Source organism: Astatotilapia calliptera, chromosome 4 (assembly GCF_964374335.1).
Source record: "Astatotilapia calliptera chromosome 4, fAstCal68.1, whole genome shotgun sequence".
NCBI classification, from domain to species: Eukaryota; Metazoa; Chordata; class Actinopteri; order Cichliformes; family Cichlidae; genus Astatotilapia; species Astatotilapia calliptera.
This window is the reverse complement of record NC_137425.1, coordinates 12281254-12309165: the sequence shown is the minus strand read 5'-3', so window position 1 is coordinate 12309165 and position 27912 is coordinate 12281254. Positions and strand designations below refer to the sequence as shown.

General features: G+C 40.4%; 1 protein-coding gene across 2 annotated transcripts; it reads right to left on the bottom strand.

Moving 5' to 3' along the window:
• Window positions 1-76: 76 nt before the first annotated feature.
• Window positions 77-12454, bottom strand: hs3st3b1a (heparan sulfate (glucosamine) 3-O-sulfotransferase 3B1a). 2 transcript variants are annotated; one of them, XM_026164792.2, is made up of 3 exons: window positions 11646-12281; window positions 1538-1899; window positions 77-960 (listed from the first exon to the last, which is right to left on the bottom strand). In XM_026164792.2, exons 1-3 carry the CDS (start codon window positions 12137-12139, stop codon window positions 914-916), a joined length of 903 nt encoding a protein of 300 aa, XP_026020577.2. In that variant the 5' UTR covers window positions 12140-12281; the 3' UTR covers window positions 77-913. The 2 variants fall into 2 exon arrangements, with proteins under 2 accessions (XP_026020577.2, XP_026020576.2); XM_026164791.2 differs by having other exon boundaries at window positions 77-1899; window positions 11646-12454.
• Between the last annotated feature and the right edge of the window lie 15458 nt (window positions 12455-27912).

Below are 27912 nucleotides of genomic sequence, written 5' to 3'. Positions count from 1 at the left end.
ATAAAACACATTTATAGCACTATCCTATTTTTTTTCTAACCATACCGAAAATCCAAGGATGCCAGAGACTGCATTGTTTGACTTTGATAAAACACACTTTCTTTATTTCTTCATTAAAGATGACAAGACTGCACCTTTTAATCAACATCTCATTTAAACCCAACTAATTTCAATGTTTTTAAAGCAAAGCATACAGTGAAATAGTGCCTCTACAACAACAACGTTGTAGCAAATCATTTTAGAATGACCCTGGATGATGTCGGAACTGCTGAATTGTAGAGGCTGAATAAAACTCAACCACAAATGAAACTTAGATGAGGAATTCTAAAAGGCTATATTGGTTTAGTTTCTTCTGAAAGTAAAGAAAATAAGTCCTCCTTTTCACTCCAGCAGCTGATGTACTGTGGGAAAGGGCATAATTAACACATCCACTGTCAGATGCAGTAAGAAGCTGCACAGAGTGATCAATGAGAGCAATTTCAGTACAGATCAATAAATGTGAATGGCTCATATGACTTTTCATATAAATCATTTTCTATAGGCGTTATGAAATCTGGGAGGCAGCTCTTTGGAAAATGGATAAAAACATACAAAACAGATTTGACACGACTCTATTGGAACCCGATCAACATTCTTCTGTAGAGACAAAATAAATAGTGGTTAAGTCAGAATATTGCAGTGGAAATTTATATTCTCATATTAACTTGAATTTGGCTCAAAGGTTGACCATAAACTTGCTACCATTAATGGATCAATGTTTTATTGAGACGCTTGAGAGATCAAGACAATGCCATCACTCAGGTCTAATTGACATGATGAGGAGCTATTACTTTATTGATCTACCTGGCAAGTTGCGCTGGATCAGCTGAGGCCTGTATCGACCTGACTAAGTGGGTCCACAGACCTCTGAGGGTCAGGCAAATGTTAAGGGGATATTACCAGTTTTGTTGTCAGCTGGGTCTGAATTGGGTAAAAAGAAAGAAAAAGAAAGAAAAAGAAAACATAGTGACCCTGATTGTAATACCTGTAAAACTGTGTGCTTTTAGGTTAAAAAAAAGAGAGATTTTGTAGCTCGCGACAAATAAAAACATGAATAAACCTAGTTAGGCAGCTTAGTGAGTTAATATCATAACAATAAATTATCATAAAATAGACTTCTGATCTTTTTACACACCACCAAATACTGTACATAGACTGTAAAACAATAACTCCAGAGTGATATAATTATAACAAAAAGAAATTCCAGATAACCAGCGTGAGCCTGTCATCATTTTTTTTTCTTAGTCCCAACCAAAGTCATGACCAGTCATCTGGTAAAACTTGAAATTAAAGGGTTTATAAAAGTCTCTTAGCCTCTGAACCACCTCTGGGTCAATATTAGGATGGGTCCTGCCTTTGGTTTTACCCAAGCAATGTGGCCTACTGTTCCCCTCAGGTCTCTTAAGGCAGGGGAAGCCTTTTGCTGGGTTAAAGTGGAAATGCTTCTCTGTGACCACCCTCCTCAGCCCAAGAAAGTCCTGGACACGAGCCATCTCACCTGCAGGGTCGGTAATGAGACGCTCTCCGCTAACGAACAGCAGCTGCTCCACGGGAAAGTACTGGAGCCAGCGCTCAAGGTGCTTGGCGTACATGCCAATTTGTACAGCGCTCCATGTGGTGTCAATCAGACCTGCCGAGGTGTTCTTCAGGGTCAGGCTCTCAAAAGAAGGGATGTCTGGCTTCTTGGAGCGGGTCTGAGTGTAGTCTGAGATGGCTCGCGTGACAGGATCCCGGACAACTACAATTAGCTTTGTGTCTTTAGACATGGCGTAGATTCGAGCAGGGACCTCCTTAGTAACGTAGTAGCTGGGGGTCTTTTCCATGGTCAGCTGGCCTTCTGATGACTTAGGCATTAATTCCCTGTAAAGAACAAACACAAAGAATTACATTTGCACTGCAGATGACATATTTTGCAAAAACCTACTCTACCATTTCCGCTGTATACTCTGTTTTCCTTTGTAGAGTTAACAGCTTACAAAAGTGCCAATCAAGGACGATGAGATTAGCGATGACATAATATCACTTCATGGCAGCTTTATAAACACTGTCAAAGAGAAGCTAGTCAGTCATCACCAAGAAGACAGTAGTAGAAATCTTGAGCTGCATTAACAAAGCCTGTGACAGTGCATGACGTGACAAGGGCTGGCAGGTAAAGCAGAAGTCCTATCAATCTTCAGTAACTGTGTGGGGGAAAAAAATACACAGTTCCACATTCCGAGTACAAGCTGTAAAGGAAGACATCCACCCTCGTGTCCCTCTTGTACCTGCATTAAACATCTAATGACCTAAATCATCTCACAATCATCACACTGAAATATTCCTCAGACTCATTACGTTATACTTAAAAATGCTGGTTTAGCTATGAATAGGCAGCTTTATGCACTTTAATGTCATGCACCTTTCTCCTAATATCAGTATTTTTGTGAGAAATGTGACAATTTGATGAAGCTTTGCATTCCTTTGGAAATATGCTTGGAACCTGTCTGTTCCCATTACTGCATATTCTTCTTAACCCTGGATGGCTCGGGTTGATCATAATATAGCCTGTTAACTGCAGCCCTCACTGGATAATGGCTCAAGTGAGCCAAGGGGGATTAGGACTAAGCCAAACACGCAGCAGCATTAGAGGCTGGTTGGCTGCCTGTTGGCGAACTGGGTGGTTGGCTTGTCTCTAGAGAGAGGGGGAGAGAGATATGTGGCTATTATGATGAGAATCACTGGTGAGCATTTTAAATCCATGAAAAAACAAACAGTTACACAAAGTTTGGATACAACACCACATATTCCTATACAGCTGAGTGCAAGTAGGGAATGCAATTTTCATGCTGGGATCGAGTCATGGAGTTGCTGATTCGACTCTTTTCCTCATCTGGTCCTCATCCATCATCAAAAACATGTAAATAAAAACAGAATGCAATGATTTAGAAATTATAGCATTCCAGTTTTACTTTACACAGCATCTCATTTTTTTTTCTTTTTTTAGAAATTGCATTGCATGTTGAACTAACGTTTTGGTGCCCCGCAGCTCTTAATCAGAGTCTGAGATCTCACGCTGATGTGACAAATGACTTGAATCAAGAGCAGTGTGCACATATCTCTTCTTCTGACAAAGAAATGTTAAGCCATGGTATATTGCCTTGCGTTAACAAGCATCCCTTTCAATCAAACCTCATGTGGGTTTGCATTAGTCACAATGTAAATCTTCAGTTGCTACACTGCATGGTAATATTCTTAGGTTTTGATAGTGAACGGCTGATCTAAATCAAACAACAGGAAAGCAGGGAGTCATGTCATGTCATTAAAACAATTACCACAATTTCCAACCATCTGTTGGTTTAACAACAGCTTTCTTCGTGCAATTCTGCATCAGCAAACCAACAGAATATGGCAAGATTTTGCTCTTCACAGCACTGCGAGAAGAGAAGACTTTAGCTACAAACATCACCCAAACGCTACAGTGGGGCAAAAAAGTATTTAGTCAGCCACCGATTGTGCAAGTTCCCCCACTTAAAATGATGACAGAGGTCAGTAATTTGCACCAGAGGTACACTTCAACTGTGAGAGACAGAATGTGAAAAAAAATCCATGAATTCACATGGTAGGATTTGTAAAGAATTTATTCGTAAATTAGGGTGGAAAATAAGTATTTGGTCACCTCAAACAAGGAAAATCTCTGGCTCTCACAGACCTGTAATGTCTTCTGTAAGAAGCTTTTCTGTCCCCCACTCGTTACCTGTATGAATGGCACCTGTTTGAACTCATCATCTGTATAAAAGACACCTGTCCACAGCCTCAAACAGTCAGACTCCAAACTCCGCCATGGCCAAGACCAAAGAGCTTTCGAAGGACACCAGGAAAAGTATTGTAGACCTGCACCAGACTGGGAAGAGTGAATCTACAATAGGCAAGCAGCTTGGTGTGAAAAAATCAACTGTGGGAGCAATCATCAGAAAATGGAAGACATACAAGACCACTGATAATCTCCCTCGATCTGGGGCTCCACGCAAGATCTCATCCCGTGGGGTCAAAATGATCATGAGAACGGTGAGCAAAGATCCCAGAACCACACGGGGGGACCTGGTGAATGACCTGCAGAGAGCTGGGACCAAAGTAACAAAGGTCACCATCAGTAACACACTACAACGGCAGGGAATCAAATCCCGCAGTGCCAGACGTGTTCCGCTGCTGAAGCCAGTGCATGTCCAGGCCCGTCTGAAGTTTGCCAGAGAGCACATGGATGATACAGCAGAGGATTGGGAGAATGTCATGTGGTCAGATGAAACCAAAGTAGAACTTTTTGGTATAAACTTAACTCGTCGTGTTTGGAGGAAGAAGAATACTGAGTTGCATCCCAAGAACACCATACCTACTGTGAAGCATGGGGGTGGAAACATCATGCTATGGGGCTGTTTTTCTGCCAAGGGGACAGGACGACTGATCCGTGTTAAGGACAGAATGAATGGGGCCATGTATCGTGAGATTTTGAGCCAAAACCTCCTTCCATCAGTGAGAACTTTGAAGATGAAACGAGGCTGGGTCTTCCAACATGACAATGATCCAAAACACACCGCCCGGGCAACAAAGGAGTGGCTCCGTAAGAAGCATTTGAAAGTCCTGGAGTGGCCTAGCCAGTCTCCAGACCTCAACCCCATAGAAAATCTGTGGCGGGAGTTGAAAGTCCGTGTTGCTCTGCGACAGCCCCAAAACATCACTGCTCTCGAGAAGATCTGCATGGAGGAATGGGCCAAAATACCAGCTACTGTGTGTGCAAACCTGGTAAAGACCTATAGTAAACGTTTGACCTCTGTTATTGCCAACAAAGGTTATGTTACAAAGTATTGAGTTGTATTTTTGTTATTGACCAAATACTTATTTTCCACCCTGATTTACGAATAAATTCTTTACAAATCCTACCATGTGGATTCATGGATTTTTTTTTTCACATTCTGTCTCTCACAGTTGAAGTGTACCTCTGGTGCAAATTACTGACCTCTGTCATCATTTTAAGTGGGGGAACTTGCACAATCGGTGGCTGACTAAATACTTTTTTGCCCCACTGTATTAGTGCAATTTATACAGAAGAGGGGTTCTCTTCCTTATACAGTTTCTTCGCCTAATGTCACCTGCTCTTTCTTTTGTCTATAGAAGCTGTGGGTCTTACATATTTATAGTGTTTTTCCTCTCCCTGAGAACCTTAGCTACAGTTGAAGGTGATGGAAAACAACAGAGGAGAGAGATACAAAAAAACTATACTGGAGCCCACTGCAATTATCTTCTCCATCTCTTGAATAAACACAAGTGCAGTGCCGTAGGCCCTTTGTCGAGGCCCGAATAGGCACAAAACCTCACTACCTATCAAACTTTCCACTTAGTCAATGAGAAAAACAACCTGCGTGATGAGGGCATGCATTATTCATCTTAGCACCGATAGAGAACAGGAGAACATCTCCAACTGAACGAGGTCTGAGAGCGAGTTGCCTTAGGGGGGGGGCAGATGTAGCAAGCTTTCGCAATTTGTTCTGCTTAATAAACAATGTTGCCTGGAACCAATAGGTTTCAGTGCATCTATCAGTCAGCTATGCAAATGCATTGTCGTTTAGCATTGAGGCACACTGAGCCATAAGGTGCTGACTTTGACCCCTTCATGAATTTTTCATGGTTTTATTTGGCTATACAAAGCTAATAGCCAAATATATAACCATGGTGGCACGGTGTTTAGTTAGAATCCTGGGTTTGGTTCCACCAACTGGCTAAGTTTGCACCTGTGGCTGTGTGGGTTTTCTCCAGGTATTCTAGCTTCCTCCCACAGTCCAAAGACAGGAAGTTAGTGGGATTAACTGGTTATTCTAAATTGAATGTGTCTCTACTCTGAGTTGGCTTTTCCAAAGTGTGCCTTGCTTCCTGGCCTATGCAACAGGCATAGTTTCCAGCTTACCTATGACCCTGGTTGTATGTGTGAAACAAAATGGATTGTGTTTTCTGAGTCATGAAGCAAAAAATAAAAAACGCTTATAATTGTCATGTTACAAACTAAATTGCATTTCAGACAAACCTCACTCAGAGCAATAGCAATGGGGAGATAAGGAGAGAGGAAGAGAGTAAATACAAGGATTAGATGGAATCAGGTGCATTGTCGGAGGATGGAGACTGCATGCCCCCACCCCTCTGTTCTGACGCCAAAGTTGTCGGCGGGCATTTTTAGATGCAGCGTCTGCATTTTCTTGCCTCAATAGCACAACCTACAGACAGACATTAATCTGGGAGTGGTGGGTTGTGTAATGGGCCTCTGTTTTGTCTGCCGGGCAGTCAGGTGTGTCCATTTAACTGGCTGCCGGGGAGACAGGGCTTGTTTCTGGTGCCTTGTTTACATTCATTGCTATCAGGAAGCAGGTTCAAAGGTAGGAATTTACAACATTACTGCATGTAGCTTGGTGCTCAGCTGCTGGGTGATGTCCTCAGTAATGAGTTCAGTAAGGAGCAAGTAAGGTGCAAAAAAACTCCAGGAGGAGGCTTTTTTTTGTATTCTGCAGTATTCTGCTTGACTGACTCTAATTGGCATCTATATTTCAGCTTTCTTAGATCCTAGTGACAAGGGACAGTGCTTGAAAAAAAAACCCTCAACGTTATCTAATGGCATGATGAGTTCTAATCTTACCCTGCAGTTCCAAGAGCAGTTGAGCTTCTGTGGGAAACATCCCTCTCCTCGAAGACAGGATGAGAGGTGTGGTATGCAGCCACTCGGAATAATCAGACTAGTGTACTAACACGCAAGGATTTCTCTAGCCATTGTGCGCCTTCCTTTTAAGTATCAAAAACATCGTCATTACACTTTAAATTTCCTTCTTATGGAGCCACAAATAACAGCTTTTGCATGTCCTTCATTATTACTGTCAGTATATGCAGAACTCAAGGCCACCTGGTTGCCTGGTGGAACCAGGCCTGTTTTAAAGAGAGGAGGAGGAGAAACAGGAGGAACAGCCATTCTGGTTTCTCTCACACAACTGCCAGCCTTCCTTTAACATCTAAGAATTCAGGCAATCCATTCTTTACAGAGCTTTTAATCTAAGTCTTGGTGCTCAAAAATGCAATCCAATAACATTCAGCTAATCGCTTAGCGTGCACTGTTTTTTTGTAATTATGACAACAGCTATAAAAACCTTTGTTGCTATCAGTGCATAGTAAGCCTGTATGAGTTACTCGCTACTTTCTTTACACACAGTAGATGAAAAGAGACAACAGTGTGAGCCATCAAATTTAAGGGGGGTTCACAGGAATGTGTTTGTGTCTGAATCTATGGATCAAAGTTCAGGGGTGAACAGTCCTGCAACAGCAGCCAAGCTGAAGTGAACTAGTAGTCACTCAAATGCAAAAAGCACTGACAAACACTTGCATAGTTGTGGATGTAAAAACTGTGACACAGATATAACAGGGCCAGGAAAAACGAACTAATATGATCAAGCTTTAGTGTGCTGACTGAATAAGCACAAAGTTGTCGAGAGCTTAATAGCATTAATATATCGGAGCCTCGTCAGCTTAGCTTTGTATTGTTTTGAGCAGTAATGGAATAGAAATAGTGTACATTAAAAAGCTTAAATTGTGTTTTAGAGTTATTATAAAATAGAAAAGAAATCCAACATCTATGTTTCTGGCATATGTGATGTTTGGAACAATTAGACTATTCCTCACAGATGCAAGGTGGTTTGAGAGGATCAGAAAACGAAAACAAGACTTCAAAGAAGAAAAACAAAGATGGCTGAGGCAGACTGGTTGTTTCTAAAGTTGCCCTGACTTTCTGTCAGGGAGTCTCTGCAGCAGAGTGAAAGACAGCTTCAGGAAACAACACATTTTCCCTGAAGAAACTACAAAAGAGAGAGATGAGGAAGTCAACAACTCATGGGGATATAATGGAGTGAACTTGTTTTGTTTCAGTGTTTCCAAAGTGCTGTAATAAGTGCTGTGGTTTGACAAATTGCCTCAAGCAAAAGCCCAGGGGGTTGTTGCAGCAAATTAAGCCTCCAATCTCTGGAATAGGGAGAGGATGCGCACATTACTAGTATCGACGATTTATAGGATTTATTCTAGGAATTGCTAGCAAACAAAAAGGTCTTTGTAGGAAATGAAGTTCTTAAAGTGCAAGGTTTCATGGTTTGCTGGGAAAAAAAACCCCCAAAACTTCTTTTCTTGTGAGTGTGCTGACACATTAGTTTAAGCCGGGTGATACCTTCATCGAGAGCTGTCTCACTTACACCAGTTCTCATGTGTCCTTGCAGCTAAAAGTGTTGAGTGCGCAAAAAGATACCAGTGGATTTAAATAAACCCGCTCCTGGGAAATGCAACTTTTCGCACAGAAAATCTGAAAGTCAACTTTCGGGCTAAAAAAGCTTAAGCGTAGTGTTTGAGTCTTTTCTTGGGCGGGTTCCAGTGAATGCTCTTCCTGATGAACTCCTGCTGGGCTTCGTCAAAGGGCACTTTCACCCTTTTGAGCACATTTGCATACAAAGTGAAGGCAGAGAAAACATGTTTCACACTAATTGTCTGCTCTTTTATTGTCAGGGTTAATGCAATCCTCAGGGGTTCTCCAACATCCCTTTTCATGGAGCTCCATCACGCAAAAGTAAGAAAGGACTCACTTTAAATTTACTGCCCTCTATCTGCCGCTGGGCTGCAGTAAGCTCCCCCGGGGCTCCAAGGAGGATTAGGCCCTGTTCTCCGACACCCTCCATGAGTTAGTAAGAAAGCTCTTCATTGTTCTATATTTGGAACCTCAAGAGGAAAAACATGATTACAGCAATTAAGTCACATCTACTGCACAGAGCCCAAAAGACCTTGATCAGAGCGTTGAACAGAAGATAACCTGTCCAAAAAGATATAGAGGAGGAAGTTAGAATTGTGCTAAAAAAGCCATTCCCACGGCTTTTGGAAGTTGCCTCCTGCGCTTTGTTCGAGTAAGCATGTGGTATTGTATGTCTGCTTCGCTTTTTTTGCCTTAGAGTGAAAACATGCTATATTGTGGTTGGCCTCCTGCTGGGCGAGGGCCCCTCCTCTATGTGGGGCTCCAGAGGGATGGACACAACAGACCTCCAACAGAATGGAACACACCAATCACAGCAGATAAATGGTGCGGGCACAACTCAATGCCACCCCAGGAGCTGATAAGCCCACCCAGCAGAACGCACCTCTCCCCAAGCCACTGCTCACCATTAGTCGGGGGGCAATGAAGTGAAAGATATGGGCCAACAAGTCAGTGGATGCCTCTTTCTGGCTTGGTTAGTGTGGACACAGGATTGTCTGATGACTTTTTTTTTCAGCAAAAGCTCAAATGTATTACAGAGTATACTTTTAAAGATCATCCAGCAACAATGCACTCTTCCTTAAAGGCAGCCGGAGGTTTTCTGAGCACCACTAAATGATCATTAAGGGCTGACTAGATGTCATAGGGCTGTGCTGCAAGGGGGTCAATTTGTGGCACAGCGATCTCACTGTGACAACTCAAGCCGAGTTGTTTTAATTAGCTGGATCACCTCTCTGAAAAAAGAAGAAGTCTTCATTACGCATTAAACATTCTCAAGATCAAACTGCTTCTCACAGCCACTAACTGTGTGTTTAGTGTGCATGTGTCACTGTGAACAAGAAGTAAGTATGCCTCACTTATCTGTAAAAGGTTTTTTTCTTGGACTTTTACTTAATGAACATTAAATTCTATCCATCTTTAATGATGGTATTTCCTTTTCTTTAAGCCATCATTCATTCCAGACATGTGTTACTTGTAGATTAAAACAGCATGAAGACTAATAAGTGTTCAAGCGCAGGACGGTTTCATGTTATTTTTGAGTCTACAGTGATGGACAAAAGAATTTCTCCGTAGACTGATCATCCAAAAATGCCCTAAACCTGTCCGGAAATTCTCAAAGGAGCTTAGGCAAGAAGTCCTTTGAACAATGCTTCGCTTCCCCTATTGTAGCTCTATGAAGCCAGCTTTGAAACAGTGTCTACATCCTTTGACATTGCCTGTTAATCCCTGGGCTCAGTCAAATGGACACCTGAAGCAGCAGTATCTCCTATTATCTCTTGTTAACAATGTGGCTGCTCTGATGTAAAGCACTCAGTTCCAATCTACAGTATTTTCTTTTTCCACTAAGAGTAGTGCATTGTTATTGTGCAGCTGAGGTGATAGTAAAGAGCTTGCATACAAGGACAACAGTTGCCATGACAGAGAATACAGTAAAAATGTTGCCTTATTCAGTGTTTAAGCAACCAAAGATCTGTGATGAGAGCCTCTGATCGACTGAGCTTCTGAAACAAATTACTCCAAATGAATCAACAGAAAGTTGAATCTCACTTCAGGAAGTTAGATGACAGTTTTATGTAACTTGCTGACTCCTAGCTATAAACCAAAGGCTATTACTCTGAACCGCATCCAGAATTCAGGTCAAGTCTAAATGGAAGCTCTGCATTATCATTTTCTCCCTGGTGCCTGCTCTCCTTTTTGGAAAGCCAGCGAAAGTCAAGATCCAAGGATAGATGTAGAAAAATTCCGGGAACTGTCAGTCAGGGTCAAGCAAACACGCACAAAATAACTGTCCTTTGTGTAAATCGACACAACTTGGAAAAGCGGCCAAACAAAACTGCGCAAATGATAACAATTTCCCTTTATTAAAATGTGAATTCGTACTGTGTCACTTATTCAAGTGCTTAGAGTGCATTAAAGGTTTGACTTCACTGACAGTTGTTAAAACTGTAAAAGTTTGTCATTTATATGCTAAAAGCCTGAACCTGCTCTTCATGCTGGTAGATATAGAGATTATACAGTGCTGCAGATATCTCTATGACAGGAGGAAACAAATAACATCTCACCAGCAGTATTTATTTTGTGGATAAACCCCATGGTTGAGCTTCAGTTAGAGGCAATGAACCTGCATGGTGTTTCCTCCTTTCCACAATGGATATTTTACATTATATATTCCTCCTTCATGATTGGTAATCAGCATGACAAACTGTGAATCTGTTTAACTAGAGCCCATAATACATGACACACTCTACACTACATAATCTCAGTATGAGTGTTTGTATTTATTTATTTATTTAATTCATTATTGTTAATATTCATAAAATAGAAATCGAGTGTTACATGGTTTTCGCTGTGACAAATACACCGCGTAAAATTATTTTTCTTTTTTTTAATGTAATCTCTTGGTTTCTTCTTCTTATCAACTTTCACACATAGCTCGATCATCAGAGCTGATGTTATGAGGCTACCTGTCAAAATGATTTACAGGCGTAACTTTTGGTTAAGTGAGGCTAGACTTTCAGGACATGAAAGGCTTTAGTAGAAATGTAAATATAACTGTGTCTTTAATAAGCCAGGGGAGAAGGTGGTTGTTGGGTTTTATGAAGATTGAAAATATGACGATCAATCACAGCAATGTAAACCTCAATTATTGCGATACATTTGCAGACAACTGGAGATTTATGTCCACATAAGTAGCCCACGTTTCAATGAGCAAACAGCTTTTTGGAAAATGAGGCATGGCGTGTTTTTGTAGCGCTCGTGTGCGTGACTCGTGGGTTTTTAATACTGCACTGTGAGGATGAGTGAGCTAGTCTACCTGTACCACTCCAGTCCTTTATCGTAGTTGCGGTCGAAGAAGTGCGGCTCCGCTCCCACCGCTCGGATGTCCGGATGCAGGCGCAGAAACTCCAGCAGCGCCCGGGTGCCTCCTTTCTTCACTCCGATGATGATTGCCTGGGGCAACTTTTTACTTTCCGACTCATTGAGGGAACCTGACATGGCATTATCATCCAACGCTTTCGCCTCGCCTCTAATTTCATCCCACTCGTCTCCTCTGCTGTCCAACTCGTTCTCGTTATTTAGTAAGTCCCTGGACGCTCCTAAAGAGGACCCCTGGTTGTCAACTTCTGCGTGGTTTTCGCGTCTGTTCACCGATCCGTACGTCAGGTTTGGAACAGTGGAGCAGTAGCCAACACAGCAATATATCATATACACCCAAAGGGACAGCATTATGCAAAATACAAAGAGTTTGTTTTTCACGTGGGATGATGGCACAACATGTAGACTGTGTATAATCGGACTATATTCCATAGGACCGCCGTGACAAAGTTGTATTCCAGTTACTTTGCATTTTGACAAAGCTGCCTCACTCCTCTGCCATAGTTCTGCTCCTGGACAACCGCTGCGCAATTTCCCAAAACATAAATTAGCGTTTAACCAACATGGGAAGTAAAACTGAACTGCATATGCTCATCTAGTTCCACTTTAATACCTGTAAAAATACTTTAATTTAAAATAAAAACAAAAAAACTGAGCGGCAAAAAGCAATTCGAACAGATCACCAGTTGAGCGATATGCGCGTCAGGAACCAGCTTGCCTCCCATCACTGCCTCTGAGCGTCTGAGCGATCACTCTGAGGCACCAAGTTATTTTCAGGCGAGAGCGTCAAGCAGAGAAATTATCACTTCCGATAAGCTTTTCAAAGTAAGCGTTGTCAAGTGGTAAAAGAAATCTATACATACGGTCTACACTCGCATATTCACATTTTATCCATGATTTGTCTTTATTTAATACATTTTTCCTTATATAGATTTTTTGCATACGCTACTTTAATACAACTGCAATCTATAGACAGTGGATCAGATTATAACTTTAAATCTATGGCAGGATATTATCCATAGACAAATAATAATAATGATGATGATAATAAGTAGAAGAAGAAGAAGAAAAACCTATGTACTCACATTACAGCACACACTGATCATAATTTAGGCTGAAATTTACATTCATATGATAATATGTGCCACCCTTTGGTACTTACTGTGATTTGTTCATTTTTATTACTAGAACAACATCGATTCAGGTTGTGCTTAAAAAATATTACACACAATAATATTATTTTTTTAAAAACACACATTTCAAATTTTGGAAGATTTTTGACATTTTCTTTTTCTTTTCCTGTTTTTTCCCCTCCGTGCACATTAGAAGTCGGCCAGAAACCTCTTTTCTCTACCATATCACTTGACTTTTATTTTGAAAGTTCAGGGATTTTTCTTTCAGCCTTGGTCTACTTTGATGCAGGTGAAGCGCTGAATGTAGACTAAGCAAAAAAACAAAAACAAAAACAAAAAAAACTCACCAAAACACACACGAACTTCAGCCTGGAGCGGAACTTTAATAAAATCAAAATATGCCTTTTTAAAAATAAATAAATACATAAATAAAAATAATTAGTTATGAAAGAATGAAGTTGAAGTATTTATGATTATAATAACAGAGGAGGTCTCTCTTTGGTGTAAGGCACAATTTAATTTACAGGTGGCTTACTATAGCACAGGGAACCACCAAGGAAAGCAGTAGGTAATTTTTATTTTAACTAAATAGAAATAGATCAAAAATGTGTTTATTTATTTATTTAAAAACAAAGGAATACTAATTACGCTATTATCTCATTTGCACATTTGACCCGTGTGATTTTTAAATACCTACTGATCAAATGGAAGCACGTTACTACATACGTGTTTCTGTCAAGGGAGATCAAGCCATCACAGATTTTATAACTTTATAACTTACTGACACAAACATACATCCAACTAACACATGTGTCAAAGATCAGCTGTTTGTTGACAGCCTCCCACATTTCTGTGCTATAACCGGTTCACGTGAGTCACCTTTAATTGCCTCATAATGATTCCGAACGGCCTTGCTAACGCCACAAAAATGTGAACGTGTAGTTCCACACAAACAAACGGTATCACGAACCATAAAAGTTAATCATTTACCCCTTAAGGCTGTGGGGGTGGGGCCACGGCAATCACGACAACGATGAAGATGCGTGATTGTGAATTTGGAAGCACAAAAGTTTGTTTCAGTGTGTTTGTGTTAGCACCTCCTTCTGGTGCAGGGTCAAAGGCCTCCAGTCCCACTGCACCCCTGAGCTAGCAGAGGATTAGCAAGATTACCCCAGAGCTGCCATGTCAGTCAGAGTTTTGCCAGAGACCACCCTGCCCCCTTCATCTAAGCCCCTTATCTCATCTCTCAGACACTGCTATATATGATATGCGTGTGGTGTGCGGCTAAGTGTGTGTGTGTTTTCTAATCCTAATAGTTGCACTTCCACAGGACACAGGCACAAGATAACCTGTTTGGGAAACGGTGTGCACCAAGGGGTTTGGTTGGAGCTATGCACTTGTGGTTTGCCCTTTCCACTTTGTGTACAGATCATGTTTATCTTTGCTCTGTGTACTTGTACCTCTGAGTGGAAGTTGAACTGTTGAGTTCAAGTATCGAAGCATCAGCAGTAAAGTTAAAGTCCAAAAAGCTTGTTCATTTGACGTGCAAATGAGTAATGCCGTTTTCATGTGGATGTGTCACTGAGACATTTTCCACATTCAGAGCTCACAAAATGGGAAAACTATCTAAGTAAGTATCACAATGAACAAACTACTACACTGCTGTTTTGAAAGAGATACAATGTGTTTATCTAACTTGGCTGAAGCCAAGGTTCTACTGACAAATTCAGTCTGTTTTTGCCAAGTGTAAACACACTGGAACACTCATATGGAGGAGCGTCAGATAAACAGAATAAAAAGGGGAAATATTAGTTTTCTTATGTAATGTTCCCTGTCACAAATTGGCTCAAGGAGAGTGAGAAGCAGGAGTTCACAGATGAAATGTACTTATAAAAAAGTGGAATTTATTAAAACTTTACCAAAACTTCAAAACATCAAATGTCAGTGGATGTGTGTCGTATGTGCTGTTGGAGGTACAAACACACAAGAAGGCCGATGCCAGGTGGATGGCAGAGAGAGGCCAGGGGCACGTTCAAACCTGAACACGATGCACAGTGTTTTGTTTTGTTCCATTTTTTGGGGATGAATGAAATGCTTCCTTGAAAGGATGTGTGGAGTCACCGGTGGGCTTGGAAGCATGTGCGCTCTCATTTGGTGGGTGTGCAAGAAGAGTTGTCCTATCACACAGCAATGCCTACATAAATCACACCACTCTGGTTAAACAAAATAATAATAATGTTTTGAATGCAAACCAGGTGAATCAAAGGGTTGACTTTAATAGGCTGGGAGACCCAGGTGTGCTACTTTAGTTCATGAACCTTTTATATTAGCCTCCAATCTATAAGCTAGGATCATAGGGGCACTGCAGTCCATACCAGATCGAGTATTGTTATTTATGCAGGTGACAAAAGTTTGAATTAGTCCAAAAATTAACAGAAATTTCAGAAGTCATAGAATTTCGCCTTGTGTAATGCAGCCGCTTAAAGTTCACACACAGTAGAAGAATCAGACTTGAGCCACATTTCAAGCCACTGGGAAAAATACTTAGCAACTAATAATGAAAACGCCCACAGATTTAGTATATATCCTGTTTAGTATTTTATTTGATATTAATGTGATCTTAAGAGAGGATCTCTTATGTCCTCTTTTACAAACTCTAGCCACTTTGTTTTATGATGTTTATGTATAAATGAATGTAGGCTGTACGTGTATTTATAAGTGTGAAGGACCCGTGGGAGAAAAGCCAAGACTGAAGCTTGTGCCAGAGAGCCAAAGAAAAAAGGAAAGAAAGATCAGCATTAATATATAATGTATCAAGGCACTAGCTGCTCAAGAACACTCATATGTTTTAATATGATCAATACTACAGCATCTGTATAGATGTGTAGTCAGCTCGCTGGTAATTTGACTGAAAGAGCTATAAAGATAAACTATTATCACATTGATCATTTATTTGCTTGTGATTGAGAAACACTGTAGAGCAGTTATCAAAGAGGGCAGAAGCCCTATTGTTAGCTTTTTCTAAGGCCTCCTTTTTGTCTCCGTGCTGGGGGATTGACAAACTTCAAAGTGGTGCACAGTTTTGGGAGGATGAAACCTAGAGTTAGAACAAAAGACACCTGAGGGAGGATACACACAGATGCACACAAATACACACACGCACACGAGCACAGAAGGTGCCCAAGCACGTTTTTTTGTTGTTGTTTTTTTCAGATTTCTATAAAAGTGTGTGTTAATTTGTTCCATCTGTCATCCTTTACAATAAACAATATCCAGCAGACACACACACACGCACTCTGCACTCTGTGTCACTTCACAAGGGCCGATGAAAAGCAAAGTGGACACACTAAAGGGAGCGCTTGACTTGTTCTACACATCCTGGACTGTGTTAACAGACTTCTATTCTGCAGCCTAAACAGATGACATAAACAGCACCCAGCTCATACATGAAAACCAGACAGTCAAATAAAGACCTGTGTCTCAGCACACACTCCTACTCCAATCATGGGATTCAGTGTGTGTGTTAACCACTAAAATGTGTACTCTTGTTATAAACAAATACAACCTTATCTTCCTTTTGTGTATTTGGGTTGCCAGTCTGCAATTATAATGCAATTAAGAAATGCAGAAAGTTCAAATATAGAACCGTTTAACATCGTGACTGTTCGCATTAGTGAAGAGTGCTGTTACTTTACTGCCAGGTAAAAAAAGAACCCTAAAGCTGAGTCTTATTAAACATCTGCCTGCACAATAGAACTTCAATGGCACTGCTTTATCCTGTGCTCGCTTATCACCTTGTCCTGTCAACGTCTTTTCAGAAACCTCTTTTCACCATCCTCGCAGTTGTGTGAAGAAAGAGGGAAGCAGGTGGAAATGTAAACCATCTGTGCTCTTGCGTGCGTGTTCACTTGTGCATCCTGTGTGCCGTCTATGGTCATATCTAATGTGTACATATAGACAAATACAAACATAAACATAAACACATGGCATAGCACAAGAGTCTCAGCAACCTGCAGATGTCAGAGATCTGAGACAATTCGAGGGTAAAGTCGACTGATGGATGATCTCATCCGGCACTCTGTCCTAGAAAAAGCAAATAACAGCGGGGATGACCGAGATCCTACACACGCAAAGCCTTCAATCTAATGACAGGGTTATTAGGTAAGCTGAGAGGCCGATCAAGACACTTCTCTGACTCCATTAGTCTTCCTTCAAGGTCTTTGACTCTAGCTAAGGCCATTTAAAATGTCTATAAATTCTCTGGAGCCGTGCTAAAGACCATCTTATCTTCTCTTAAGGAAAAGCCACCGTAGCCTGAGCGGATTTCCTCACTTGATCCTGTAGAAAAAGTCTTATCCCATACTGATGTCCTCCTGGACATGGAAACAAAACCTTGTGACAGGTTGGAAAGCTCAGGCAGGCTTAGATGTTCTGGCCTTGCCAAGTCCTGCACAAGCTAAAATTCCCATTATAATTTTAGCTTTTTTAATATTGGTCAGTGTGGCTATAATAACAGCAAAAAGATGCAGATGCATTTATGCTTTTTGCAATTTTTGGAGAGTATATACAGAGTTAGCGGTGTATCTGGATGCAGTCGCTGTCTAATTTCTCCTCTTAGACAAATAAAAAACTAAAACATACATGGTGTATTTGTTCTGACCTCCCTTTCACTCTATAAGGATGCTTCTTGTATTTTGCTGCACATAGACCACAGCCTTTTGTTTCACTGCTTTCTCCCAGTGGCACAAAAGGTAGATTATTCAGTGTAAGAAACAAGTCATCAACAATGAACTCACAAAGAAAAGGGTACTGAGAATATTTGAGTTCCTCTGGCAGCTGTTTCGCATGTATCAAAAAAGGCTGTGAATTCCTGGCATCATCTGTGTTGTTCGATTTTTTTTTTTCTTTAATTTTTATTTTTCGGCAATATCCAGATGGTTACAAGTTCATTATCAAGTTTGCAGTATCTGTTATGATACAGTTTTAGCACCTCACTTTCAGATTTATTTTAAATAATATCAGATACATTAGCCTTCGCCTACCAGCTCGACATATCTTTGCTTCATGTTCATAAAAGTTAGAAATCTAAGCTGAGCTCGGGTTTTAACAGCCACTGAGAAAATGACTGTCATAGCCTGGAAAAGCCCACACAAACTATCCATCAGATAGTGTGTTCCAAAGTCTCTTAATGGTATATAAAGTGTGTTATTGACAGGCCTTTTAAGTGGAACTAAAGAGGTAAATTTCAAAATAGGGCTCACAGCACCTGAGTAAGTGAAAGGCTTGCTGTAGGTTATGATCTCTTACTGTCAGTTTTCTACTTGAGCCACATTAGCTGTGATCACCCATGATTCATCCATCAGACTGAATTCTACCAGTCTTGGTTGGCATTTTCTTTTTAGTTCTTTTTTTAAAACCTTTATTTTCTTGTTTTAATTTTTGTTTTTATTAACACATTTTAAACAAAACCCCAGACAGTTCCAGACAGTAAGGTTCTCATTTGATTATTTTAAACAAGGTGTAGGGACAGCACAGCGGTACAGTGTTTGTCACGTTTACCTTTATGTACGTAAGCATAATATGCTCAATCATTTAATGTCCAAAGTGACTGGAACTGAGGTTAACATTTGCAGCTTCATAGTGTCAAGGCTTAGGACAGCAGCGAAAACAACTTTTCAGCTGTTATGTTATAGTCTGCTCAGTTGCCTGTATTATTTTTCCATCTTCGTGAGCAAAACAGGTTTGATTAAAAACAAAAACACAAATTTTTTGACAGTAATTGATGTTCCAGTGAGGACTGAATCAGGTGACCCTGAGCCATCTCTTAGGTATGCTGGGGGACTTCCCATGAAGCACTTCTTCCCCACTCCCATCTTTTAACTCCCCATGAGTTTATGCAACACTCCAGTATGTCATTACATTTTTGTCATTTTTGCCTCTCTTTCACAGTTTGCAATTTATCCTCTTTTCCTATGTTCTCTCTTTTGTTTGTGTGTGTTGTCTCCGACCTCACAACCGTAACAGCAGATGGCTGCCCCTCCCTCTTCCTGTTTAAAAGGAGTTCTTCATTTGCACTGTTGCCAGGTGATTGCTAAAGGAGAAAAGTCTGAACTTGGGGGATTTTTTTTAATCTACTATTGTAGGCTTTTACCATATGACCCCCATATAAATACAGGTGAATTGAATTGAAATGTTATATATCAAATGTTTAGATATTTAGAAAAATATATCCATGTCTTCATTTCGTAGTTAATGTCATGGTACAATATTTTGGGTAAGAAGTGTGAGCTTTAATGTCGAACATTAGAAGAAGATTTCTAAACTAGACTTCTAAACAAAAGCTCTTATTTGCAGGAGACTGATACGGCGTATGATAAACTGAATGTTTACTAGTTAACAAGCTGGCTTATCGGCTGACTACCTTTGATATCTGAGTTTAAATAAAATGTAATTTATCTTGTTTAGGAATGCTTTCATTCAGAAATCTTATCATATTTTCACCTGCTGCTTCAGAGTGACTGTACTTGCATAACTTTAAAGAAAACAAAAAGTGACACATGGCAAGGAGAGACTGTGGAATGTACATGGCTCTGAAGTAAATCCCTGAGACATTCATGCTGAGTATATTTGACCCTGATGACTGCTTTATCATAATGTACACAGATAAAAAAAAACTTCAAAAGATAACACGACCTTGCTATTTGACCACTTCCATAAACAGATCCTACCAGCCAGAGAGCACAACTGACTGGTAGCGTTCAAAAGGTTGCAGTGAACGCTCATTGGCAATCGTGGCAACTAGATACCCTCAAGTCTAAGGTTTGCAGTGTCCCTTAGGGAGTATATCCTGGATGGAAATGTAGCCCATTATCTGAGCAGAGAACAGGTGCTTTCAACAAAGAAGCCTGCATCATTACAGTCCTGTGGGAAATTAGGGAAAATATCAAGGTCTAGGAATTTACGATGTGGCCTTTTGAAAGCAAAGCAGATCAGATGCCAGGGTTGTGAGTCAAAGTGGTGAAGCCAGTTATAAATAAAGGAGGAAAAACAAGGGAGGCTTTCTGTAAATTAAACTGGAAGTTCAGAGAGTTTTCTTAACCTGCACATCTCAGGTTTATGCATGCAGACATTATGAGTTATACTCAAAAACTTATGTTGATTCTGCCATTTATGCTCTGCGAAGAATTGTGTTTATTACTGTACTGAATAAACTTTATATGATAATGGAAAATGTGCAATTTTATTCTTTTTTAACTCAACATCCAAATTTTATTGATAAATAATATGTTATACTTGAGTTTTCATTAATCTCTCTAAATCATATGCACTTTTTAAAATTTTACTTCAAAGCACAGATTCCATAAAACTGAACATACTGTCACGCAGCTTCATAAGTCATTTATTTTATTCCTGTGACTTCATTTTTTTATCTTTATTCTCAGCCAGTGTTTATTTTCCAATAAGGAAACATGGCATGTCAGCAGCGCTCTGAGGTCACAAGAAATTCAGGCTGGGGCCAAGACAAATTTCTCACTGAAGCTCCGTCTGGGTGGAGGTTCTCTAAAGACGCATTATGCTCAGCACCACATGTCCTTCTCTGTGCTTTTGTTTCAACATTCCAGTCATACTTCATCTTTAGATCTTCTTTTATCTCCCTCATCATTTTCCGATTAGGACTTCATATGGATCTCACTTCACATTTGTGGAGCATCTCTAAGAACTACTGTATCCAAAATTTCCTCTTGCAGCCTCATGCCACCCGTGGTGCTGACTAAGTTCTGGTTTCCAACTGCAAGCTCATCAGAGCCTTCATCGAGGGCCTTGGCTCCTGTCAGACCGGACAGGTTCGCTTTGATCTGGGCTAAGATGACAAAGCTGTGTGGCTCCAGGGCTAAGCATTTGCAGTACTAAGCTATACATTTTGGGGGTATTCAAAAACATCTTCCCCTCATAAAATTGATCGGATTTCAAATAATAGCTGTGCAAGAAAATTATACAAGTATGTCGGATTTAACCACTGAAGCAATGTGCATAAGTAAAATAATATCCCACAATCAATGAAAATCAATCACTGTCAAAAATGTTGCTTAAAATATTTTTTTTTTAAAATACCCTCTTGGATCCGTCTAGTTTCATAAAGTAAAGTTTAGCGTGCGTGCAATCACTCCATTGAAAACGTAACTCAGACATTCCCAGGGAAAGAATTAAATGCTACTTTTCTCTGAAATGCTGTGATTAGAGATGTACAAAGTAAATATCGAATCTTCCAGTTGAACTTTTTATCCAGTCACGGATGTCTCTGTGGAGAGCCAGCTGAAATGAAGTAAAGCTTGTCTGTGGGCAAGCAGTCAACCCCCTGAGGAAGAGACAAGACAAACATGATAAGAGGCTGTCGGTAAAATTACAGACTTGAGGCAGCCCTTAATGGAGTTCAGCTCAGGGTTGAGAGAAATAAGGTCGGTCTGTCACCTAAGCTCTTCACCAAGGATGATGCTTTCTACATTCCTGAAATCTCAGCAGGACAAAGAGGTTGGTTTTTACATTAGGTTCAGTCTTTTGAAAACAAACCCGGGGAAAAAAGACAAACACGCAACCTTGATTCTGTTCAGCCATATGTCTGCAAAAACATTAATTTTAATAATATACTGATCCCGTCTTAACAGAGCATGAAGGAGTAGTGTGAGGCCAATACAAATACGGCATTAACAATCATGAACTCTCTCAGCGAGGCTAACCGCGCTCATTAGCATTAAATAAACACACCAGTGCCCTACAAATCTGTGCAGTGTATGTATATTTCATTGGGATTTGACAGCCCGTTGAAAATTCAACCTCTTCCAGATTTACTGTACATACTACAGTACGAAGTGTGGACAAACACCAAAAACATCTTTATTATAATATCTTTGTTAGATCGAGGTTTTTGAGCTGTTTTGTCAAACATATACTCCAAACGTCCAACACTTCAGCTCAGCTTCAGGCTCTGCAAAAGAACACGAAATTTGTTTGCTCGCTGTACATTTTACTTTTCCCATGCTTTATGAGCAATCAGCTGTAATATCCCGACTGTAAATCTCTCTATCACTAGTGGCTGCCAGCACAGGGAGGAGTTGGCTTGTCCCTCAGGTTGCTCGCCTTGCATCATAAATCCTGAACCATCTGAGCTCAATCTGTCTTTCAGATCCATAAAATGCCAAGGCTGCCTCAAGGCCTTGGTTTCCGTGTGTTGGTCTCATATCAAAAGTCTTCTGTGTCTGTGTGGGTGAGCGTATGTGAGTGATCTGCTGGGATAAATCTTTGTGTAAACGATGAACCAGCCCCACCTGCAACAATATCCAAGTGTGGCGTTACAGCTGCAGTCTCTCTCATAATAATGAGTAGGAAAATGCTCAAATTCTCTAAAACAGATCACTCTGTTAATGTTAAAATTTTGATTTATGACCTGTTCATATCTAAGCTGATAACAAGCTGCACACATAAACTTCACATGCCCCTCTGAAACTTTTCCTAACCTGCATTTTAAACATCTACTGCACATTTGAACCTGGACTGCTCCTTCACACACAAGTAATAAGAAAATATAATGAGGGAGGGTAACAGTGGCCTCATGTTTCAGTTTACAGGCCTATAATGTGACATCTGCTCCTAAAACACCAGCATCACACAGGTACAGTTGTACAGCAGTACCACCTCACCCATGATTTCCAGTTCAGCTTTATCCATTTCTAGAGGTATACAATCCTGTTTACAACCCTTCATTTCTTTATATTTTGCATAGTTTGCGAAAGCAATATTTGAAACCTTTATTCTTCAACACAGCCTGAGCTGTCTTAGGCAGCTTTCTTGTAATTTCTTTAAGTCGTCTTTAGGATTTGAAGTCCAGGCTTCTTGAAAGACATTCAAAGCTCTTCTCTGGATGTTTGCTGCTTTTTGGTTTGCTCTCTGGAGGAACCAATCCATGACTAACAATGCTCCATTTTGTGTTTTTCTGTCCTGCACCCAGTCACCCTTTCACTGAGACCATTTTTGATAAGGCTTCATTGAACAGTAGACTGATCAAATGAAAGGCCAGATTCATCTCTCAGGTCCTGTGTCAGGCTTTTGCTGGGTTTTTTCTCTCACTTTCCAATGCTGTTCATCTGCTGTGGATAGATTTTTAGGCCTGACACTTCTTCTTTCATCCTCCACTTGTTCAGTATCCTCAATTTTTTAGAGGACACACTGCACAGCATGTGTCCTTAGCTGTTTGCGAATCACCTTGTTGGTACAAAAATACTATTTTCCGCTTGTCAAATTGTTTTATCTTTAGCACTTTTCAAAGATTCAGCTAAAGAATTGGAACAAATTGTGTGTGTGTGTGTGTGTGTGTGTGTGTGTGTGTGTGTGTGTGTGTGTGTGTGTGTGTGTGTGTGTGTGTGTGTGTGTGTGTGTTTTAACAGGCTGCAGATAACAAAGTGCCAAAAGGTGCAGTTTAAAATTGGTTCTTTGTGAATTTGTCTGTTTTGAGTAGACGCAACACTGGTTCATCCCTTCAGCTGAATTATGCTAAAATGACTGATGGGAGCCTAAATGCATTTTTTCATATTTAATAGTGTGTTTGTGTTAATTTCATTTTCTGTATTTCACAAGAACACCATAATGAGTTAAACTGATTTCCTAATTCATTATTCTGAGCAGTATTTAGTGTTCATGTACAACTTAGTTATTTTTCAACAAGGTGGGATAATTATTATAATAAAATGTCATTTATTTGAGAGAGCCTCACAGTTTCCTTTTACCCGTCTGTCTCTCATCACCTCGCATCATTAATCGTTTTGTAAGCATTCAGGGTGAAACATAGCACTGCCACGATGTTCGTAAATAGCTTGGTGTCAAAGTAAAGAGCCTCTGTGAAGTTTAACAAATAGTCTGGTGAGGCTGTTTGTTCGGAAGTGCGGATTTATTTCAGGAGGAGCCGTCAAGAACGTCAAGCTAAGGCTTAATTCATTAGGATTTACAAGTGGCTTGCAGAACTATTACTCAAGACCAGTTTTTAAAAATTGACCAGAACGTTGGACTCTTTGGAAACATAGAAAAATGTTAAAATGAGGGATGACTCAAGACTTTTGCACAGTATTGTATTTAAAAAGTTCCACATATTAACCTCTAAACAGAAAAGACAGACCAACATTTAGTGCATATTCAGGCTCTCTTTCAAGCAAAACCCAGCTTGCATTTCGTGTGCTTGCATGTGTATACATGCAGACTCCAATCACAAATACATTCACAATACACCGCAGCTGCAACTCACCACACCCGAGCACAGTTATTGAGTTGGTATTAAAAAAAGATTGACCAAGTGTACCATGCCAAAAACTTCCTGTAAAACACATCACTGAGCTTGCCACAGGCAAAGACCTGTCACTCTGGTGAACTACTACCTGTTTAAATGATAAAAGATGGTTTAAGTCCTTTTATATAATATTAGGTTGTTATAACTGGCAATTGGTTATGAAACTTACGTAATGATCAGTTTAGTAAAACAAAACGATAAGAGGGTAATGACTCAACAATTTTACAACTGCCAGGTGGCTTTAAATATTTTCTTTAAGAACAAACTTTCTGTTGTAGCCAAGATTTATTTTTATGTTAACTCACTCCGACAGCGTCCTTTACATCTTTAATTATTGTCGGTCTTCTATGTTTAACTTCTCATTTCTCATTATTTTTGTATCAAAGTGGAAATGCAATTCTCTGGAGAGGTTTTCTGCACAGATGAAAACCTCGAGTGCAACAGTTTTCATTAGCGCGCATGTGACTGTTTATTTCCAACCGAGATGATGAAAATTTGTATGCTTTTAGCTCATTTGCTGCTCTCGGGTTTAATTTTCCTCGATACGGCGCGGGTTCCATGCTAGAAGATCTAGGTGATGTGCTGTGAAAGATAACACCTTCGTAGCTGATATGATAGCGCCATCTTCTTAGTCCGCACCTTACTGTATAAATAGAACCATGTGTTTTTCTGCTAAAGTGTTATCTTCTGCTTTGTCCAGAGCAAAATAAACGAAAAAGTATTTTTATGTTTTCTCATATGTTGCATGTCCAACACACCATCAGTGTTTAACGCTCTGCTTGTTTCTCTCGACTCGAGGCCCACTGGCTAGCAGACCTGCATTTAGTGTGTCTGAAAGGTGTTTGTGATAACCATCATTTTCTGTCATTTGCATGTTAAAACAACCCCTGTAGTTTAGACCCGTAATGCCTTTTCGCCCTCAGATGTCACAGTGTTTTCATTAGGCCTGGCGCTTGGCTTGCTGAGACTCATTATGGCCCAAGGTAACCCTTTAAAGACACACCACAAAGTCAGGCCTCAGCTCTCGGGCTTACCTGAAATGCTGACGTTAATGCCTGTGCAGAACTTTTTGTTTCCACACCCGAGAGGCAAGAACTAAAGTATATTAACTCCAAAGAATGGCCTTTAAAAGTAATTTGACACAGATCTGTATATTGGTTATCAACAGGGTCAGAATGATTACCAAATAGGTAAATTCTTCTTGTTTAAAAGGGGGGCCACTGTGTCTATCTGTTGCCTTGCCCACACTTCCTTGATGAATATATTAGTTCTCTTTAATGAAAGACCAAAGGCTTGTAGCACCCCACTCCTCACGCCTGGACTAATTGATGTGGGTAATATGATCCTAACTGTCTGAAGATAAAAACACAAGCGTGACGATCCCACCAATCGTGCCTTTGTTGACTGGGCAGCTTTTAACCTGATCTCGTAACATGCCATTAAAGCTTTCCTAAGGCCCTACCTTTGTTTGTTTTGAACAAAGCAAACACATGCCACCAGTTCATTTCCAGCAAGACCTAACACCTCCACTGGCTGCATGCGAAGGTCCTGTTGCTTTGCAGTAGTGACTATGATACCACGCCTTAGTGAACGAACCACAAGGCACCCGTCTTACCGGGTCACTGTCGAAGTGCAGAGGACACATCAGTAGCAGCAGTGGGTCATCAGGTGGACAGGTCATGACCTGAGAGACGGCTTCATTAGACAAACTGGGAGCCAATTACTCCCCAACTGCCAAGCTAAAGGAGCATTAGAGTGAGAGGAAGAACACTCAGTCATCTCGTTCAGTGGCACGAACAGCAGGAGACCAGATGAAGGGTTCATTTTTTTCTTCCCGTTGTGCCATAATGTGAAATATGCTGCAAAAATACTGTAAACCCAGGAGATCTTTAATAGTTTTCTTTAACATTGAAATGCACCACACAGTTCCCGTGTGGTTTAAGTTTATGTTCACCCTTCCTGTTTCTCTGAAAAAGGGCATACTGTTCATTGTGCAGGGATTACCGGTGAAAGCGTTTCTGAAACAGGCTAAGCGGATGTGAGAAATCATCCACGCTGATTTAGAAGTGTCCAGAGACTCTAGAGCAGTATGTTTTGGGGGTTGGGGGCTCTAGAGTTAAGAAGACCCCTGGAGATACTTTTAGGAATCCTCCCTTCTTTAAGGGGGCAGGGTAGGTGTCTGAACTGGAACTGGCCAGTTCATCTGAGTGCGGACTAATGAAAACAAATGATCTGACAAGGTCAAAAGGTTGAGATCAAGGCTGAAGGTTCCCCCGCCCTTCTCAATTTCCAACATGTGAGATTAATGAGGGCAGAAAACAGCTATTTCTCTGTATCATTTACTCCCCGAGGCCTCTGAACCTTATGGCAGCAGCGTGTACCCCACCTGTTGGCCCATTAAGGCATATGACACTAAGCCAGAGGGCGTCACTCCTAGTCAGAGGTTTTAACTGCTTTGTGCTGTGAACTGACATGCAGGGATATATTTTGTTATGATAGCTCTATCCATAGGCTTCCTATAGCTTAATTTATAAGTATTCGCTTAGCATTAAGAAGAAAAGAAAAACGCAAAATGATGTGTCGTAGGTTGTAGTCACAATTGTTAGCAGTGTTTCCCTTGAATAAAGGTTTGCACAGTGCTTTCAGGCAATAAATAAAAAAGCAGCAATGACACTGTGACTAATAAATATGCATTTTACATTTGCAAGTTTTGGATTTATGTGATAAACTCAGCAGACGAGCATGCACAAAAGACAAGTACAGCTAGTCCAAACATTTGAGCTCACACATCATTTTTGTTTGAATGTGGGAACATACCAGACGTTATGATGCTAACACTGTTATTTCACACTGCAGCTGTGAAAATTTTAAGTGGTTTATAAAGCAAGACTGCTCCCTTCTGGACAGTTACCCTAAAAGCAGCAAAGAGCCCATAACACAGATGCAACAAAGCCTATGCCCTTACTTTTAACTTTCACAAAGGAGACAAATAGAAAGACCCCTTCATAGTTGATATTTTCAGTTCTGCACTCCAACCAGTTATAGGACAGAAAATATATTTCAGAAATATGTGTGTTATTCTTAGTGTCATTAAAAATTACATTATGAGCACAAGAACTTCAGTCAAAGTTTCGTATTTTTCACGTAATAATTAACTTTTCCCCCTTAATATTATAACTTAATACTACATGTGCCATGTAGTTACATTGCACTGGCAAACAAATGACACTAGATGGGGATGTTGTGCAAATGCAACAAAAGGGTGAATTGGCAATGTATTGGCACATAATGGACATTAGATGGGGTTGTGGCCAAGGCTGACTTACAGTAATTGAGCTATTAGTGGAGGTTTGAGTGCACGTTTCCTTATTGAAACTCCTGTAGCAGCTTAATTTGCCATAAGGGTAAAAATAAAAATACAAATGAATAGTAAAATTTTCTCAATCAATCAACCAATCAATCAGTAATTAACTGGGCTTCCCTTCACGCTTTCAGTGGACCAGTATAGGCAACCACTGATATCTACAGAAACACACACACACACACACACACACACACACACACACACACACACACACACACACACACACACATAAGAAATAAATACAAAAATGCAAAAATGAATACACATTTGATCCGTTTAAGCCTAATAGCTCACAGGAACCGGCAAGAATAGAGTCTTTATTCAAGAGTCAGCCATAGATACACTACATTTCCCACACTGCATTGCTGCGCAGCCG

Coding starts and splice junctions, on each gene's coding strand:
- hs3st3b1a (XM_026164791.2), bottom strand. CDS start 12,139: ATGGAATATAGTCCGATTATACACAGTCTACATGTTGTGCCATCATCC. Junction 1,900..11,645: donor AAAGGACTGGAGTGGTACAG/GTAGACTAGCTC, acceptor TGTTCTTTACAG/GGAATTAATGCCTAAGTCAT.